We start from the raw sequence: 16,843 nt of genomic DNA, 5'->3' as shown, positions 1-16,843 counted from the left end.
CTAAACAGTCATTCCAAATTCCCGACTGAAAACAGTAGGTTATAATAAACAGCCAGACCTTGATATTATAAAATGATACAGGAGACAGTTATACTAATTTAGCCTTTGACTTATCCATCATTTGCCATCCAAAAGTCTCTTTTAGAAGTAAAATTGTGCTTCTATTATTTTTAAAAATGTGGTTCTACACATAATTTTTCATTAAAAAGACATTAAATTTTCAGAGAAATCACTAAAAAAGTTAATCTCAATTTGATTCCAGAATGTGAGGATAAATAAAGCATGAACTATTTACTTTTATGTCAATTAATTTTATAAATTACCCTTTATCAATATTTTAGGTGAAAATGATTACCATTTATTTTCTTTATCATAAGTGAGGAAAGCCTATCTTTGTATGATAGCCTATTATTTCTTTTCATCGTGTTTTGCAGCAAAAGGAGTAATGAAGGGTGTTAGAGGCAGTGATGCTGGTTGTTATTGCAAGAATAAGAGTAAGGATGCAAGCTAAGCAGTGGGAAATTTCTCAAACTATTCTGTATTTAATCTGTGGTGTTGGGGGACCCGTTCTCTTTCACTTTACACAGGTGATTAAAGCCGTAGAGGAAGGCTACCGTCTGCCAAGCCCCATGGACTGCCCTGCTGCTCTCTACCAATTAATGCTGGATTGCTGGCAGAAAGATCGAAATAGCAGGCCCAAGTTTGAAGAAATTGTCAACATGTTGGACAAGCTGATCCGTAACCCAAGTAGCTTGAAGACACTGGTTAATGCATCAAGCAGGTACAAGGCCAGACTGGGGAGATTTTTCTGAATATTGCAAATTCAGATTAATGCCATAGATATCAAGTTAATGAAATTATTTTTGTACACATATTAGCCTATGAACCTATATTACACTAATTTATTTGAATATGGTTTTTGCATAATGTTCTTTACATGAATGAAATATAAATGATTAAATTATACTTAAAAACACCTATACCTAATCTAATAGTGTAACCTACCAGTTTCAGATAAATGTTAACTGTAGTCAAATTCAGGTAATATTTCCTAAAAATCCCCAAATATATGTACTTTCCAGTGCTTTGAACCCCATATAGGTTTGGATGGGGAAATAAGATTATAAGATCACGGGAAAAAGCCAGTTAATCACTGAAAAAATTTTAAACCAGAAATATATAACAATTACTCTTGATTTCCTTAGCTAGATTTCTCAACCTGTCATATTCTATAAACATCAACAACTCCTTAAGAGACTCTTTCCTCTTATCCAGTTGAGTATAGACATTTGGATAATCATTTACTGTGTAGTTTAAACAGGACTTGAAACTAATAAATGAGTAATCTTGTGGAAAAAACTTGTGTGAGCAAATGAGCATTTTTAAAATTTTTCTGAATGCCTGTAAATGCATTTAAATAATGTTATCTTATATAAAGAATTCTTAACTCGTTTACTTGAAAAATTACAAAATTGTCCTCTCAATAAAGGACATCATTTTGATTATGTACTAGGAAATATACCAGATTATTATTTTCACTATATATAAGGCAGTTATCGTTCTCTACAAGAAAAGGTATCCTTCTGGTAGCTGAATTGACTGCCCATAGTATGCACCAAATGAGAAACAATTTATTGATAAAGTTACATAAGTTCTGTGACTCTGGTATAAACATTTGTTTACTAGACAAAGAGTCATTTTTAAATACAAATGAGGAATGAATCTTCAAACTCTGTTCAGGCATCATTAGCTTTCTGTGGTAGCAAATGGAGAATACATCTTAGAGATTACTCCTTATGTTATTCCCAAAGTAACTGCTTTTAATTTTTTTTTTGGTCATCTAAAATATTGTGTTTCTCTCTAGTTGTTTGAATTATGTTGTCACAAATTGATGTAAGGAAAGGAAATCATAAAGAGAAATTTTAAGTTCTAAATTGTATTAATTTCAACATCATCATTATAGATTGAGAGCAGTTGAAAATTTTCTAACAAAATTTCATATTACTTTACATATGTATTACATAGAATTCAACTTGCTAGATTTCATTTAACAGATTTAGCTTAAGACTCTATGGCCAACACTCTGTATGGGTGGACATAGAGGGCTGACTCTACTATATCATTTTATATAAGAAACTTGAGCATCCATGGATTTGGGTATTAATTGGGTGGAGGGCTGGTCCTGCAATCAATCAGCTGCAGATATTAGGGGGAGGGCTGTATCATTCTCTACCTGATTTTTTATTCATTCATCTACAAGTCCTGGTTCTCGAAGATGTTAGTTCCTGATTCACTGTCTCTCTCTGTTCCTACACATGTCACAAAATTAGGTGAATTGAGTAACCATGTAGATGATATTCAAATATTTCTCAATACCTTGAAATTTTCTCCTTCAGTGATTTTGGTCTCTAACCCACCTTGGACTCTTTTTCATAGTCATATTCTAGACTTTGCTATTACCCCAAATTGCATCTCTTCTATTATCTCAATTTCAAGATCCTGTTCTCCAAATTCAACAAATCTTTGACTCTACTATTTATTGACTACAAATTACTACAAAATGTCTATTTATTCATCCGATAAATATTCATGTATGTATTCTCTGTCAGGCTGTGGGCTAGGTGCTGAGTATGCAGAAATGAGTAACAAACTCTTGAGGGAGAGAGAGATGAAATAAAATAAAAACTTAAAAAGAAATACTTTAGTTTTAGAGTGGAGAATGAGAGTAAATTTTCCAGAAATCATCATAATCATTTCATATATTATTGGTCAAGGAGTGTAAATTTAATATAGTTAAGAGCATCACATAGTTTGATTAATTCTATTTTGTTTTCTTATGTATTAATATTAAGGGTTACATTTTGCTTTCCAGTTCTACTCCTAGGTGAGTTAACAAGCACTCCTATGTAAGAGCATAAAATAAAGGATAACTAATTTCTGGTCTTCTAGGAAATAAGATTAAATGAGTACAAGTTTCTCTAGCAAAGTCTAGAAGCAATTGACTTTACACAAATTATCCTACATGTCTCTATTTGGTAGCATTTTCTGTATTTTACAAACAAAACTGAAGAGGAAATTAATACATCTAAATTACTAACATGGAATTTTTTTCTAATGTTTTGTATTACAGAAAATTCAGTTATCAAACCATTATAAGTCATTGTTAGTTATGGATAGAAAAAATCTGAATAGGCTGATTTTTGCATTCTGTTTTTCGAATTATTTTCTTCCTTGTTAGCATTTGTATATTTTTCTCCTATAAATATACTTATAAACTCAAAGATCCATTGGTAATGAGTTAATATTACAATAAATTTTTTAATATTTGTGTTTTTTGTGTTTTAGAGTATCTAATTTATTGGCAGAACATGGCTCACTGGGATCTGGGGCCTACAGATCAGTAGGCGAATGGCTAGAAGCAATCAAAATGGGCCGATATACAGAGATTTTCATGGAAAATGGATACAGTTCAATGGACGCTGTGGCTCAGGTGACCTTGGAGTGAGTAATTTTTCTGATAATTTTTACGTAATTGCTGGGGCGAGAAAAATTGTTCAGAAACCAATCTGGATGAAATCAAGGGAAATCAGTTAACCTTTGTCCGTGTGTGGCAGCTTTCAAAGAAGCGTCTTCATTTTTAGCCTGTATTGTTAACAACTGCATGATTAATGCTACTTGTGGCCAGTATCTTTGCTTCTTTGCTTCAAACAAATAACATTTGAGTATTTGATTGATTGGAATAACATCTTGGCAAAATACTGGTACTTTGTGTTGTAGAAAAGATGTTTTCTTGACAAAGTTTTTCTACTGATACTTGTGTTATATGAATGTAAATACAAAACAAACTGTAAGCACAATTGGTGCTGCTAGCCCTGTAACAACAAAACGTACTCTAAAGTTTCGGCTTTGATGAATACCCAGATAACAACAGCTTAAATAAAGCTTCCTGGGCAGGAATCTCATCCCGTTTACTCTATAAGTGGTGCATCTTATATTCTTGCAATCCAAGAATATATTAGATCCTGCCTTGATTTTTGTTATTTGGTACAATCTCAGTGGAAACCAATTGTGCCCTCTTCTGTTTGCACGTTTAAGATAAAATCTATCAAATCTTATTATATAAAAATCACTAGAGTTAAAAATTGAATTCTTTAGGGTTGTAAGTTGTTTGTATTTTATTATATACTCTGTACGTGTAATTATTTTAGCCTAATATTTGTAATTTGTGAAAACTGTTGTTATGGTGGTTACATCTGGATTACATTAACAAAAATGATGTTTTAACCTATGAATATAATAATAACAGTTCAAATTGCCTACACATTCAAAGGTTAAAATATTGTTGTAAGTTTTAAAGCATGGTAGAACTTTCTAAAGCACTAAACCACAGTCTTTCTTCCATTACATCACATAATATGAACACTGAGCACTTGGTTCTCACCATTTCTACTCTGGCATTCTCTGGTTTATTGAACTCACTGCCTATCCACATAAAAGGTAACAGGGTACCATCACTGATCACCAATTAATGTCACTTTCTCAGAATTTCTCTTCTTCATAACTATAACTAAAAGGACCTAAAATCACCACTCAGCTAGCTATCTTAATTTATTGAATATCATTCTCACCATCACCACTAGATCATATCTACTTGAGAGCACATATACTTTGCCCATTATTTCTTTGGACACTCAAAAAACTCATGAGTACTATATTTGAAATAGTAAACAGAAAAATTTATTGATAATTTAAAACTATTTTTACATGATTGCTATTTAATTTTTCAGTAAAAATGGTCATTTTAATTTATTAAAGTCATTTGTCATTTTATATTAAAATGATACTGTAGGTATTTCTTCTACCCAATGTCAGATTACTTGTAAATATGTAATAAAACTATTTGCATTAAACCACGTCTCTCTTTTTATTAAAATAGCACATATACATGTATATATTTACATCCACTACTTTTTTGTTTCTCCGTAACAGAATAGTTATAATCACTAATAATGGCTTTTGCATTAATTCCTCTGTTTTACTTTCATTGGGGCCCCCAAATACTATAAATATGTTAAAAATTTTACATTATGGTTTCACTTTTTATTATGTCTAATAATTCCTTTCTGTTTACTTTTCTATTTTCCCTTCTGTTTCAAAAGTCTCTCATTTTGTATGTTTTCTTTCAAGACTTAATAGCTTCTTCTCTCATCTTGTGATGGTCTGAAACTCGCTTCTATTCTCCTGTATTTTTGTCTGGTCAAATCTTCTCTACATGGTTGAGTTTCTTCCCTCTCTGTTGCTTTGATAGCATGTTGCCTTCTGTATTGCCTCCTTTCATATATTTTATGTTGTAATTTATTTACTCTGACCTAAGAATAAGGTGAAATTAAGAGATTTACCAACATCTTCCTGTTCAGAGAATGTTGGTGTCAATGTGTCAATTGCTTCAGTTTCCTGGGACTATAAATACCACATTCGTTAGGAGGAACTGAGCCAGCCAAACTTAAGTGAAGCCGATTTATTGGAGAGTCCAACACATGTCTTCTTGTTTATTGTATTTTGACCACATTTTCCCTCTATTAGTAAGAACGTATTTATCAAAATGTTATGTTAAATAACGCACAGAAGAATGAGTAATCAGTTACTTGTTTGGTCAAGAATATAAAAAAAAGACTATATGTGCATTTTGCTTGCTCTTGACCAAAAAGAAAAAAAAAAAAAAAGCCAGTCATTATCAAGGACTATGGCAAAGGAACTAAAATATTAGTAAAGACAAAGACAAAATCTTAAATAATTAAAGATTTATTTCTACATGGTCTTTTTTGTTGTTTAGTCACTAGGCCCATGTCTAAATAATAATTTTATGTAGCCTGTATAAACTATAATGAAATAAAATATACCAGTATTATTGCCAGAGCATAATTTTGAAACTGAGAACTGGAAGAATATACTGTAAGAAATGCTTTGAAAAAAGTTAAAATTAATTAATATAAAGCAAAAGACCAAACTGCCATATACATACCTAAGAAAAATATGTTATTAATATAATTTGTGCCATCAAATTTGTTCTCATGACGGATTTTGAATAAGGAAGAGGAAACAATTATAATTTTTCAGAACCACATACTTTGGTGAAAATTTCCTTCATAGAGGTTTAATTTTATTTATGTTTTTTTGGCCAGCACATATATGTAAGGCTTGATGTGGAATAGAAATGAAATATTTTTAGAATTTAGAGTTAAAATGTATTCAACAAAAGTGGCTTTCAACTTCAGATGTTTCTGTCTGCTGTTCTCTGTGCCTAACCTTGGCTGTTCTGTGTGCAGTACTTATATGACAACAATTGTTGTAGCAGCAATTATGCAATCTGTACTATGGCGTTTAAGTGCAGGGAGTTATGGTCTATAGGGGGATCTGTGAGCTTGAGGTGAGTTGCACATTGAATCCAAATATTGGAATTAAGGACAGTAGCACAGCTGTTTTTTAAACTTCTTGTCAGATCAGTACTGTCAACTTTTGATTATTCAGAAAATGAATAAAATCCAATAAACTTTATTATACCAATCATGTGTAAGCTGAAGCAATTCCTATTTACTTATTTATTTATTGAATTGAGGTCTTAAAATATTAAAATTAAGTGTAGCAAATCTGGAGCCAAAATTTGTGCCCACTAACTCAAATGGAGAATTCCATGGACTGTACAGTCCATGGGGTCGCAAAGAATCGGACATGACTAAGCGACTTTCACTTTTACTTTCTACTCAAATTTAACTTATTGATAAAGTCATTATGCATAATTTAGTATATGCCTAAAGAACACATATGAGTACTTAATATCCTCCGTGTTCTGCATAAGCTAAAACATCCAGTGTAACTCTCACAACTCGATGGACATGAGTTTGAGTGAACTCTGGGAGTTGGTGATGGACAGGGAGGCCTGGCCTGCTGCAATTCATGGGGTCGCAAAGAGTCGGACACGACTGAGTGACTGAACTGAACTGAACCCTCACAAGGTCTCATCCATTGAAAGTTATAGCCAGGTCATGGTTAAGTCCTCCCTGCCAAGATATATGTATACCTTGTACAGTACATATATGATTATCAGGATTCTTTGAAGTGACCAAAAAAAAATCCCAAATATACAATTGCATCATAAAACTATGACAATAAGAATAAACACTGAAATTTAGTGAATGTTCATTAACCTCTCTTCTCCCTTCTCCTATCCAGCCTGTGTTGGTGGAGCTAAGTACTAGTGATATGGCTAAAAGATGTGTAAAGCAGAAGGGAGAAGAATGTAAGGGAACATTTCCTATACCAGTGGATAAATTACATCCTGAATAATCAAGAGTTGGCTCCAACATCAACTAAACCTCCTGTTTAGTTTCTACTTTTCATTCTGCCATTTAACACCATAATACCAGTGTTTTCCATTATTTTATATTAAGAAATAACATTTAAAAAAAGATTGGAATGTTGTCACAAGGGCAATTCATTATATTTACAGCTTTTCTAAAACTAATCATGTTTTGTTGACAAAATTAAAACTTTTTTATGTAACAATATCAGTCTATCATGTTTAGATTCATAAGCCTATGCTGAAATTTAGTTTATTATCATTAAATTGGCTTTGGGTATTACTTAAGATTACACGTGGTCATGATAAAATTAGTATCATATATGTAAGGGGACACACCTAAAACTTTCCCTTGCTACAAAAACTCCTATGTAGATAAATGAAATGAGTAAAATAACACATTTTCAAGTATTTTTTTTTCAAAAATATTCATAGAGTAGCACCTTTATCATGTAATGGAAAATACTTTTATTTTTATCAAATTTCTTACATTATTACTGTTAAATAGACTATTTAATAGGTGCTTTAAGAAGTAAAATAGAAATTATTGAAAATCCCAAAAATGTGAGACAAAGCTACATAAAAGAAAATACCATAATGTATTTATCAATATTGGAATAAAGTTACTTAACCTTTACAGGAAACATTTTCCTAATACCTTTTTAATTCTTATTTGTAATTTTAGTAGGAAAATATTAAATGGAATTTTTAAAGAAAACTTTGCTCCTGAGAACAGATTTAACTGCATGAGTAATCTTGGTTTTCCCCACATTTTTAAAATCACACTGTATAAACGTACATTGCATGCATTATAATCATGCTACTTTCTAATTCTCTGCACATTAATTTGTCAGCTTTTGAAATGACAGGTCAGACCTCAAAAACAGCATTCCATTAAAGACACATAATTTATGGCAGTATGTAAAACTGAGTGCTGTATTTTCATAATTCCATTTATCCCATGGAAAGAGGTGTAGATAGAGGTGGGAGGTGAAATGTAAGAGAGATGAAATGTTAGAGAGAGGAGAAGGATAGAGAATTTCACTGGTCTGAAATTCTGTATGAATGTTAAGGGATTATCAGGTCATAAGATGATCCTAAATAAAATTTGTGCTTGGGAAAATTTAAACAAATTTAACTTAACATCTAGATATATGAAATGTTCTGGAAAAGGTCAGGTTTTATTTGCCTATAAACACAAACTCTGTAACTGTATTAATCAAATACAATTCCTTAAAATATTCATTCTTTAGCATGATATAGATGTCATGAAAAATGTAAATTCCCAAAGCACTGAACCAGATTCTTTCTTGTGGTTATTTGCAGAGAATAAAGTTATATTTACATATATTAACAGATTAAGACAGTGGGAAAAAAAAATAAGTCAAACTAGTGATTTAATAAGAGGCAAAGCAACCAAGAGTTGGAATATGGAATACATACACACTTACGCCCATGCACCACACTCCAGAAACACATACACTTTAAATTAAGATTTCGGTATTATACATGCAAAGTTCACCCTGTTTGAGCAGGAAAGTCTGTAATATTTTTTCAGGTCTGTCAGAATAACTATAATAGCTATTTTCAAAAACTCATTCTTAATAATTGGATTAGCCATATGGATTCTGCAGTTTAAGTATGTATATATTAAATCAGTACTTTCAAACCTTTGTCAGAATCACATGTAGGTTTATAAAACACATGATAAAACATATGTTTTAAACTTTATTTCAAGTTCTAATTATTTACATTCTCTAGTAGAGATTGCTTTCAGGTTAAGAAATTTTATCCCCTTTTCTCCTGACTTAAGTCCAAAAGTTGGTAGTGAGCACCCATAAATTGTCTTCATAATTCATGTTACATGTGGAAATATGACAGTGTTAATTAGCCCATAACTGTAGTTGCCATGAAGTATAGACTGGATTACCATAGATTCAGTCAAATAATCATGTGTTTTGTTTCCTTCATTAGATATCTTCTTTCTTTTGGAATTCTGGATATTTGATGTTATATATACAGATTTCTCATTTCACAGATTAATCAATGTTTGCATGTAATTTGAAGTTCTTTGGTCAATGTTATATCTCAGAGAAATGAGAAATTGTTTTCTGATCCACAAAAGGAAATTAACAAAAATCTATATCATATTGCTTATATATTTTCCTATCATATAGGAAGAGGACAATCTTAATTGTTACCTATTTTATTATATTTATCGCAATGCTTCTTAAGGGGAGATTTTTCCACTCAAGGGACACTTTGCAATGTCTGGAGACATTTTGTCTTGTTACGACAAAGGGCCAGTGGCCATCCAGTATTTCTGATATTTAGTGGGACCAGGTAAGGCATGCTGGTAGATGTCCTTTAATACACAGGGTAGCCTCTACAAACAAAAAATTATCCAGCCTGTAATGTTAACAGGGGCAAGGCTCAGAAACCCTGATTTAATTGAAAAAGACAAGATTAAACTCAAATCTCTTTTGTTCCTATGTTGTCTGCCATTAGCTGTTTTACAATCTATTCATGACTAGTGAAAGTCGTTCAGTCATGTCCGACTCTTTGCCCCACCATGGACTATACAGTCCATGGGATTCTCCAGGCCAGAATACTGGAGTGGGTAGCCGTTCTCTTCTCCAGGGGATCTTCTCAACCCAGGAATCAAATCCAGGTCTCCCTCAACTGCAGGCGGATTCTTTACCAGCTGAGCCACCAAGAAAGACCATTCATAACTAACAATAGTGATTTTGTTTAAACCGAAATTTTATTGCTTTTTAAGTTTTGTTGATTGTCTTCATTGCTTCATTATTCTTAGTTTTATTATACTCTGGTGTCTTGTAGCTATAATAATTTCTAAATTAAATGTTTCACATTTACATTCAAAGAAAGAAATGTTTCCACCATAAGTGTTCATTGCTTTTTCTTTAGCTATTTGCCATTTGCTAAAACTCTCATAAGAAATCAACAAAACATAAAAGGAAAAAGACACCTAATGTATTACTTGCTGGTGCTGCTAAGTCACTTCAACTCTGCTGCTCAGTTGCGTCCAACTCTTTGTGACCCCATGGACCAACTGTAGCCCACCAGGCTCCTCTGTCCATGGGATTCTCCAGACAAGACTACTGGAGTGGGCTTCCCTCTTCCAGGGTATCTTCCTGACCCAGGGAACAAATCCATATCTCTTAGATAAATAATATTTCCAATACTAATACACATAGAGCTCCATTTACTCAATTTCTACCTTCTGATAATTAAGAGATTTTTTGAGTGTCCAAAACTATTCAGTTTTACCTATAATTCCAGTGCAATTGAATCCAATTATAAAGAATTCTAGGACAGTCTGAAATTAGTACATTTACTGAATACATAATGTGTTAAGCAGAGTAATTATCTAAAGAAATCTAACATGGCAAACATTTTAAAATCTTGTCATTGAAAAATCTTGAATCACTAATGCTCAGTTTTTTTAATAATTAACATTGTTATCTGTCAAACATATCTAAATTATTATATATGTCAAATGCATATTTTGGAAAAATAGAACTCCTGGATATCCTGTGAAATAATATTTAAAAACCATGAGCTCTGGCTTTGAATGCCATAATATGCTATTAGTTTAGGAATCTAAACATTTTTAAGTTTATTTTGAATAATAAGCTTGTTAAAAAGCAATAATATAAAAATGTCTTTTGAAAAGATCTCTTGATAGCGTGTAATCTTCAGAATGCTCTAAACGCCAATAGAACCAAGATATATTTGATAAAGGAAGAAAGCTGTGCTACTATGGATTCCAAGTGAAAAATAAAATATTTTAAGCATTATCAGAGCAATGTAGTGATGATTATCCCCTGAAGATACCCGATATATAAAATGATTGTGCTGACTTGAGTCATTTGAAAAGGTTGGTCTTCGAATGCTTAGCTATGAAATTTTTTAAAGTATATTTTATGCTTACTTCTTTTAGTAAAATAAAAAGTGCTTGTTCATATTGTAGGTCCACGTTTTCAAAACCATGCAATGAAATTGTACCGTTTAATTAAATATTTATTGGTAACATGTGCAAATTTGTTTTTTCTCTGCTCTGTGCCATCCGAAAAATCCAAAAGAGGAGGGCAAATATATATATATATATATTTGTTATATATATATAAAACTTCTTGTAAATATTTTTGACTGCAAATAGATTTTAAGGTACAATTTTAGAGCCTGCATTTGAAAATTGGACCCCATATATCTAAATTGGGACTGTAATCTAATTAGCTTCTGCAAAAGGTTTGCCTCTTTGCCAACGTGAGGTATTGTGCTGTGCTACAAACTGAGTCAATACATACATCCAATGTGTGCTTTCTTCATGCAGGGATTTGAGACGGCTTGGAGTGACTCTTGTTGGTCACCAGAAGAAGATTATGAACAGCCTTCAAGAAATGAAGGTGCAGCTGGTCAACGGGATGGTGCCACTGTAACTTCAGTTTATTGTCACTTCGTCAAGTGAATGACTCTGCACTTTGTAAACAAGCTCTGAGATTTATTTTAACAAAAAACAAAGGGGAAAAAGGGAAAACTCAGCGATTTCTAAACATTAAGAAAGCATTTGTTTCAGCCACAGAATTTGTAATCAGTGTTTTACTAAAATCTCTTTATCTTCCTCTTGGTGTCTTCATTTTTCATGAAGCAAATATAACCTGCATGGAATAAGAACATGAAGTTTAAACACTACCTTGTATTACAACAACAACATCCTTCTCCCAACTTCTACAAAATTTTATACATGAAATATATAACTATATATAGCACCTTTTTAGACTGAATGAAGGCAGCCCCTTTCAAAACTTCCAAGAATCTACTTGAAAGGAAAGTTTGATAGCCATCTGTAGGCTAACAAAAGCTGCAATTTACTGACGTTTACTTCAAGTCTTAATTGTCTACGAAAGTGTATTGAAGAGCAATATGGTTAGATAATTTCTAAATAGATCTCTTCTTTTGTAATTTTAAATGCTGTTACACAGCATTAAATTATAGAAACTAGTGTATAAACATGTTGCTTGATCAAGGACAAGTACAATACAGGGTGTATATTTATTTTTCTGTGTTATAAAGTTTACTTTTAGTTGCTCTTCTAGATACTACTAGGTAATAAATGTGTATATACTGTATAATTTGCTGTGTACCCAGGAATCAATTTAAGGTGGAGCTTTGTGTGTGTGTGGCTTGCACATGTGTGTATTACCATTCAGCTTGCATTGTTAATAGTATTTTAATTTTAGCAACATTCAGGAACACACATTCCAGGGTATATTAGAAATAGGAGAAATAGGGAAGCAGTAAAACAAAATCTAACACAAGCTTGTGTCTTTTTTCCTCTCATGTGTCCAAAAGCTGCTAAATCTCTCTATTCAGTAACAGGAAATGTCTATAAGACTAAATCCCCTTTGGTGTTTTAAAAACATTTTGTGATATCTGTGACAATGGAGTTCTTCTAGCCATTAATCTTGCACCCCTGTAAGAAATTTCACCTTTCTGAGTCCAAGAAAATATCTTGTCAAGAAAAGTTGACACCAAAGGGCACATTTTCAGCAGGATGTAGGAGGATTTAACTGTGCAGACTTCTGTTAATATTGTTAAATCCAGCACATAGCACCAAGCATTACTCCTAAGTGTTAATCCTTTGTAACCATTTCCTTTGTAGCCTGGCTCTAGAAATTTTGATACTAAAGCAGAAATGGAATGATGTCAAATACATCCATCTTTTTTTTTTCCTTTTAGAATTTTCTCTATGGCAAGACTTGACCTGTTTTATTTGTTGATGGCTGTTTTTTCCTTTGGTAATTTTATCTTATATTCAGTTACATTGAATCGATCTTGAGGAGTCATTCTAATGTGCTATTCAATTGGCCTTATTAAGAAATATAAAATGTCCTATGTACATGCCATGTACCAAACTTGGTGAAGAGTGATATTTGTGCTGTAATACAAATTAAACTATTTATTAGAACCTGAACAAAACTGAACTCCTTGGTGAAATAACCAAGTTCTTTTGTATTATTACACTGTATAAATCATGAAATGACATGATTATTCAAGAAGCACAGCATTTAAACAAAATACAGCCTACTTCAGATTGTCAACAGCAATAGTGTATTGGAGTAGCCTGGATTAGTGACATCCGTAAGGAACATACTTGCATTATATTTTCAGTATTCCCCCTCTCTCTCCCAAACACCTGTTTCAGTCAAACGTTAGCATGTATAGGAATAAGTTCTTCCTTTTACCCTACCCACCCTCACTTAAGTAGCTCTTTGCTAAAGAATATAGGGAGGAAAAGGGAGAGAGTTTTAAACAATTTCAAATGATATATTGAGTCCTGTCAAATAGAGCTATAATTCTTTATAGGTATATAGTGTACCATGGGTCCACACAGACTATGCTTAATTATTTCAGTTTAGTGAAATTTCTGAAGAAACTAGAGATGGATACAAGTTTGTCTTGATGAAATCACAAGTAAGCAAGCATCACTTTTATAAAAGATGCATTTGTTCGTTTCAGGAAAAATAGTAAACTAATTCCTTTTGTACAAAATAATCAGAGATTGTGTTGCACTTATTGAATTTTGTAAAACCAACCTAATCTAAGTGATAAAGTAACAATTGAGAAACTTCAAGTAAGAACAGATTTGTTGATTTAAAAGGTAAACTGCCATAAAATTAAATTTGATGGACTGGCCAAAGTCTATCAAGTTATATACATAACAAATATATTTAAATTGTTCTCCAGCTTTATGTGTTCAAAGATGATTGCAAGGTCAGGATGGAGTATATCTAAGTGATTGGAATTTGACGTTTTAATGAAGGTTTTCTCTTTTTCATAAGAGATATTTTAAATTAATTTTAATTAAATTTGTTTGCCTCTTTTGCCACCTTGATGTATATTTACAAAAGTAAATTGAGATGAAAGTTAAATAAACACATAGCTTTCATCCCTATCTCACTTTGGTTGAGATTTTCTAAGGAATGTCAATATGATTTTATATGATGTACTCCTCCTCAAAAAAGAGGAAATAATTTATTTCTAAAATATTTGTTCTCCACTGGATATGTCACCAATTGGGAAGTGCCAATCTCATCTATAAATGTGAGAAGTGGAACAAGGAGAGAAGCAGCTTTTGTGAAATACAGTGAGGCAGTAACCCAGGGCAAAGTTTGACAAATCTTGATTGTGTGATTTCTTATTCTTTTGGTTAATATTGTCACCCAGCAGACAACCAAAAGTGAAACACAGATTCAATAATTTTAGTACATGAGATAGATTTGTCAAATTAAACATAATGTTATTTTAACAATAGCAATACCTTTAGACCGTAAGTCTTTCTCAGTGTTTAACTTTGAAAAAGGTGTACAAGCAGAAAATAATTTTCAACTTACTGATATCTGTTGAAGTCGCTCAATGACTACTTTTATCAATCATAATTTGTTTTCTAATCTTGCCATTTGCTCGCATGTAAAAATGACATACTCAGTTTCTCTTCTTGACCGTTGAAAATGTATGCATTGTATGTTAAAAGGTAAAAATTTCGATTTTCCCATTTAAAAAAAATTAATGTGCCTGTGTTTTATTTCTTGTGTTTTAATCACCAAGTCAGTATTCTGAAGTTGTAGGATTACTGTAAAAATTATATTCTAATATTCTATCTAAACTTACATGTGATCAGTATTCTTAGTTTTAGAGTTGTCAAAACAATACAGAACAATCTTAACTCAGTTTGTAAGAGTTCTAACCAGTGCGCAATGGTGAAGAAATAATTTCCTATCTCAAGTTTAAATGGAAAATTAATATCATTGAGCACTTAATGTGTTTGCATGTCTGCTATTTAATCTCCATGTGAAAGTTAAAAGATTTTTTTTTAAACACCATTCTTTCTCCCATATAAAGTGGGCTCTCAGAAGCACAAGCAGAGATACTTACCTATGAAGACATTTTTTTACTGTAATCGTGCATTGGATGGCAAATGCCAGTTGAGTCAGATGTTAGAAATTTACTAGATGTATGATGTTCCATAGTAGAATAAGACTCTTTTATCATTTTGTTCTTTCTAAAAATAAGAAAAAAGAAAGCTAAGTATGATAGCAAACTGTCTTTGCTTATGTCCTGCCAGATGTGTAACCTCAAAATAAAAGTAGATGATCAACAATAAGATGATGATGATGATAATGAATAAACAAAGTGCTAGTTTTATTTGGAATTAATAACTAGAATAAGTCATCATTTTTTCAACTCTGTAGCACAGCTGGTTACATTGAATATTTTCTCTATTATGCTGTTAATTACATAGCAATGTATCAAAGAAGAAATAGATAAGAACTTTCTTTTCATTTCTTGTTGATTTATGAAAAAGTCTTTTTACACATAGATGATTGAATGTTCTTGTTCAGAATGACCATATAATTATTACTTAGGAAAAGACACCAATTCTTTTTTTTAAAAGAGTCTTTTATAATAATCAGAATCAAATGTCATTTGTTTCTTCTAAATGTAAATGAAAAAAGTTGATGGTGGCAAAATACGTCATGTTTATTCAGGCTGGGCTGTCTTAACAGTAGAAGTCTCAGTGGTCAACGTATTTGTTCTTCTTTAGACTGCTATTAGTTTTACAATTAATTATTTTTAAAAAGTGTGTAAATTTAATTTATAATAGTCTGAGAATAAAACTTAGACTCAGTTGTTTGTTAATATGTTTATTTTAATGTTTTAATTTCAGGCAGGTTATAAGCAACTGTATAGAGTTATTTTATTCTGTGTTAGGCACTGGGATTGCTCAAATCCATGCCTCAGCATTAATTCAAGGAAGAACTAGAATTTCTGTATTTTTTTTCTCCATTTGAAGTTCTGTGTGCATTTGGTTTGTGTACATGTTTTTTGTAGTGTAAGATACAAAATTTTATATTTTTTCAGAAAATAAAAAACCCTTTGAATACAGTTAATTCCAATTGTCATGCTTAACCTTCCCCCAAAAGACTTTAAACTTGCAATCTTTGTATAATGATTTCAGTTCCTTCTGATAAACATGTTGGGATTTCTAATGCTAAATATTAAAATGCAATGAGCATCCATTCCCTCAAAGACATATTCATGAATCTTTGCATTCAAATATATTTTGCAACTAGAGTTTGACACTGAGATTATTGGACATGAACATAATTATGTGAAACCTAATTAGAAGTTTGTGACAGTGTTATACAACAGTACTAAAAAAAAGGCAGAAAACTGTGTACTATCTGCAAAAAGACGTTCTGATGCCTTTCTCATCAACAAGCATGTGCTTATGGCATAGGGTGGAGGGGTTGCATTCTTACAGGACTGTCTTTAAATGTAAATGCTCTTCTTCTTCTCTGTGTATTGTATCATACTGGTCTCCTGTAAAGAGCATAGCAAACAATCTATTGTATTCAAGGGAATGAATCATATTTGTATTTGGTTTGCATTTACATTCAT

General features: G+C 31.9%; 1 protein-coding gene across 9 annotated transcripts in view; it reads left to right on the top strand.

The window, feature by feature from the left end:
- EPHA5 (EPH receptor A5) overlaps window positions 1-16,327 on the top strand; it is a 415,456-nt gene extending 399,129 nt beyond the window's left edge. For 8 of the 9 annotated variants that reach the window (XM_061420302.1, XM_061420298.1, XM_061420297.1 and 5 more), the window contains 3 exons: window positions 588-781; window positions 3,346-3,501; window positions 11,715-16,327. In XM_061420302.1, coding sequence (XP_061276286.1) covers window positions 588-781; window positions 3,346-3,501; window positions 11,715-11,820 — 456 coding nt within the window. In that variant the 3' untranslated portion in view covers window positions 11,821-16,327. Of the gene's footprint in view, window positions 1-587; window positions 782-3,345; window positions 5,695-11,714 lie in introns of those variants that run through there. The other variant, XM_061420304.1, reaches the window with a different exon arrangement.
- The last annotated feature ends 516 nt before the right edge of the window (window positions 16,328-16,843 follow it).

Source organism: Bos javanicus, chromosome 6, assembly GCF_032452875.1.
Source record: "Bos javanicus breed banteng chromosome 6, ARS-OSU_banteng_1.0, whole genome shotgun sequence".
NCBI classification, from domain to species: Eukaryota; Metazoa; Chordata; class Mammalia; order Artiodactyla; family Bovidae; genus Bos; species Bos javanicus.
This window is presented reverse-complemented; position numbering and strand designations above follow the sequence as displayed.